We start from the raw sequence: 4,249 nt of genomic DNA on the forward strand, positions 1-4,249 counted from the left end.
CAGAATTGAGGAGAGAAAAGTCTTATGTAGGGAATTTTCATATCTTGAGAGAAACGGAATCTATCAAAGGGAGTTCTCTTTCTTAAAAGCCTTTTGGTAAATTCGGTGCTTTTAATTGGCAAATAAATTACCTTTGACATTTAATGGGGAGTTGGTTTGTTTTAGGTGTAAAATGGAACTGAGAAGAACTGATTCCCTACAGTGGTTCTCAACCTTCCTAATGCCGCGACCCTTTAATACAGTTCCTCATGTTGTGGTGACCCCAACCATAAAATTATTTTCGTTGCTACTTCATAACTGTAATTTTGCTACTGTTATGAATCGTAATGTAAATATTTGATATGCTATATGTGTTTTCCGATGGTCGCGACCCACAGGTTGAGAACCGCTGCCAAGTTCTGGTTCCTGATTCTACAGAGAATGTTTGTTCTTAATTGGGAATAAAACTAGAAACCAGCAGGTTGGGGGAAAGGGAGTGTATGTTTAACATAAAATCAATATTTAGACTTCTTGGGGACTTTTTCATGAAGCTATTTATTGCTTGATTTTTCAGGTTATTTACATCTGCTGAAGAAACGTTTTCGCACTGTAAGTCTGAGCATCAATTTAATATCGATACCATGGTCCATAAACATGGTGAGTATTTTTTAGAATAAGGAAAATTTTAGTTTTGAAATTTAAGTTCAAACTTTGTTTTTCCAGACCTTTCCTTTTCTAAACAATAGTGAAATATATAGCAACAACCTATCTTTTTTTGGCAGTGGCCTTAGGGGAAAGATTAAATATAAGTGATTCTTCTAGATAGGATTTCACTGTAAGCTTATATTGACTTCACAACTCAAAAGGAAGTCAATATAATGATTGCATTTTTATCATATTAGAATTAAGGAGAGCAAGAGAATATATTAGAATTAATGAGAGCAAGCATAGAGGTGGACTTGGGAAAGGAGGTGGAACATTATGAAAAAAGACAACTTATGTGAAAAAGCATGTGAAATTCAAGGCATACAAGGTCGAGTTTTACAAGGAGTTTGGTAAGAGATTATAGAAAAAGGATTGATGAAATTAAGGTGGTAAGTAAAATATTTAGATGATTCTTTTGAGACTTGCATTTAATCATACCTATTTTACTAATAAAGCTTTCCACTTCTTTATATGGATATAGAAGACCTGCACTGTTCCACTAAAATTAAATACAGAATTATTTTTTTAGTCCCTGTATTTACTAACAGCTGCAAAGGGCATTAAATAAATGTGACATAATATATTTATAAATTTAAATGCAACTACTTTTGAAAGGCATGGATAACTTAGTCTCATTGGATTTTTTTCATGTTTTTAACATGCATTTTTAAATTATGACTTGGAATCATACTGTAAATATAACTTTGTACTAGAGGCCCAGTACATGAATTCGTGCACGGGTGGGGTCCCTCGGGGTGGCCTTCGGGGATCGGGCCCCAGCTTGTGCCCCCATCCTTGCAGCCCCGTAACCCAGCCTGGCATCCTGCCGTGGCCTGGTGCCGCACCCTCACCTGCTCCACCATCCCACCTACGGGATGATCGATCTGGGCCAGGCCCCTGCCTGGCTCCCTCAGCACCTGGGAGCCGGTGGCAGCCCTGCCCCCCGCCGCTGGTTGCCATCTGTGGGGTGATCGGCGGGGCGATCAGGCACCTGCTCGCACCCACCTTGGCCTGGCGCCACCTGCTCACCTGCTCCACCATCCCGCTGCAATCCCATTCTCGTCGGGGCCCATTAGGGTCAGCAGCACCTCCATTGCTACCTGCTGCCAGCACCATGTCACTGACGCCCGCCATGTTCTGCACCATCCCCTGGTGGTCAGTGTACATCATAGCAAGCAGTCGAACTCCCAGTCGAATAATTTGCATATTAGGCTTTTATTATATAGGATTTTTTTCTTACCACATAGGGGTTTTTATTTGCTACTAGAGGCCCAGTGCATGAAATTCTTGTAAGGGTAGGCCCTCGCAGCCCCGGCTGCCTCGGCACTTGCAGCCGCCCTGGCTGCTGCCTTGGCTCTCCCAGCCCCAGCTTCGTTCAGAAGGTTGTCTGGACGGTCGTTCCGCTGTTCAGCCATTTGGTCAATTTGTATATTATGTTTTTATTATTATAGATTATGCACATAAAAACATTTTGTACGCCATTATGTTCCTTATACAACATTTTCCAGGAGAGATCTGTTAGATATGCTATTGACTGGAAATCAAACCTGAGACCCTTCAGTGCTCGGGCTGATGCTCTAACCACTGAGCACACCAGCCAAGGCTGTTTTCCCCTGTTTTAAATGCTGTTTCATTTCTGGAAATATATGAGAACCAGATAACAAGCCTCATTGTTTTTCAATATGCATCATTTAACTTAATGTTAAAGCTAATATACTTTGTATACTCCAGATTCTGGCTAAATTATAATTTGGTAGGCACTGTAAAAACTGGGATGTAGGAACTTTCAGTTCTAATATCAACTGCCCTATATTTGGCAAAGTCTGTGACCTAAGTTTCCTGATTTGTAATGCTCTTAGAAATGAGAAGAGTTCTAAAAATTAATTTTCCATATTTTAGAAATGCAAGAAAAATATTAATTGTCATCTATGCTAGCTGTTTCTCAATTACAATATTCAGAAGTATCAAAATACTATTTCTAGTTCTTAATAAGAAATTAAAAATATTATAAGTTTTAGTTTAGAGCAGCAGTTGCCAACCGGTGGTCCATGAGGTCCGAAAGGTTGGCGACCGCTGATTTAGAGGACAGAAATGTTTTATTGTCTAACCAGAGAAGCCTCTATAAAACAGGTCAATTAAACAAAACTCATGTTAAAATAGGTAAATTATCTTTTTTCCCCCTTTAGGACTTGAATTCTATGGATACATTAAACTAATAAATTTTATTAGGCTTAAGGTAAGTTGGTGCTTAATTTACAATTTTGTTTTGAAACTAAAGAAATACTGCTACCAGTGGTGACTAAAAGAATATGAAAAACTACTTTACAAGAAACTGTTTTAAATTTGTCAGTCATCATATTGGAATCATGGATATTAGGAAATGCCACAATATACAGGACCAAGTAAATCAGGGGTTGGGGAACCTTTTTTCTGCCAGGGGCTATTTGGATATTTATAACATTCGTGGGCCAAAATTATCAACCTAAAAATTAGCCTGCTATATTTGGTCAAACATTTAATTAACTCACCCCTAATACCTTGGCAGGGCCAGACCAAATGATTTCATGAGCCTTAGAGGCCAGAGGGTGAAATGTTCCCCACCCCTGAAGTAAATGGATGCACACCATGCTTAATAAGTGTCATTTTTAACTGCATCTAAGAGACGAATCATCAGTGTTATATAAAAAAGTAATTCAGAGTCAGATAAAGGGAAATACTGAAAGTTTCTGAAAATCAGAAATAATTTCTAGTGTGATTTCAAGTACTGTGGTTGCTTTCTTTGTTCTATTTTTCAAATACTTCGTTCTTCTTTCTGTTCTATTCAAACGAGTATTTATATTGCCACTTCCTTCAGATCCCAACAATATAAAATTGTGCAGTGATACCATTGACTAAGCAGTCATCCAATCAAGTTAAGGACGTGACAATTGAACATAGACTCCTTAAATAGAGATTTTGTGTAATGTCAACATGATTTCCTTTTTTGTTTAATTTTCCTAGTTTTTGCTAAGGGAATTTTATGATTATATGCATTGAAAAAACATGCAATTAATTTTACATCCAGAATCCTACAGTTGAGTATATGAATTCCATATGTAATCCAGTGCCTTGGGAAAAAGAAGAGTATTTGAAGCCAGTATTAGAAGATGACCTTTTACTTCAGTTTGGTAAGATGAATACATCCTTTGTGGAATATGTTTCAAATATTATACTGTACTTAAAGAAAAAGTAAACTCCAGCCCTAACCGGTTTGGCTCGATGGATAGAGCATCAGCCTGTGGACTGGAAGTTCCCAGGTTCAATTCCGGTCAAGGGCATGTACCTTGGTTGCGAGCACATCCCCAGTAGGGGGTGTGTAGGAGGCAGCTGATCGATGTTTCTAACTCTCTATCCCTCTCCCTTCCTCTCTGTAAAGAATCAATAAAAAAAAAATATCTACACTAATAAAAGAGAAACATGGTAATTGGCGTACGACCGCTACCCTTCCCATTGGCTAATCAGCATATCCTTATGCAAATTAACTGTCAGCCAAGATGGCGGCCGGCAGCCAGGCAGCTGGAAGCAA

General features: G+C 38.7%; 1 protein-coding gene across 4 annotated transcripts in view; it reads left to right on the forward strand.

Moving 5' to 3' along the window:
* Positions 1-554: 554 nt before the first annotated feature.
* Positions 555-4,249, forward strand: part of PRMT3 (protein arginine methyltransferase 3) — a 97,735-nt gene continuing 94,040 nt past the window's right edge. For 3 of the 4 annotated variants that reach the window (XM_005869402.2, XM_014542236.1, XM_014542238.1), the window contains exons 1-3: positions 555-636; positions 2,871-2,920; positions 3,749-3,851. In XM_005869402.2, the coding sequence (XP_005869464.1) occupies positions 621-636; positions 2,871-2,920; positions 3,749-3,851 (169 nt within the window). In that variant the 5' untranslated portion in view covers positions 555-620. The remainder of the gene's footprint in view (positions 637-2,870; positions 2,921-3,748; positions 3,852-4,249) is intronic. The other variant, XM_014542237.1, reaches the window with a different exon arrangement.

Source organism: Myotis brandtii, unplaced genomic scaffold (genome assembly GCF_000412655.1).
Source record: "Myotis brandtii unplaced genomic scaffold, ASM41265v1 scaffold293, whole genome shotgun sequence".
Lineage (NCBI taxonomy): Eukaryota > Metazoa > Chordata > Mammalia > Chiroptera > Vespertilionidae > Myotis > Myotis brandtii.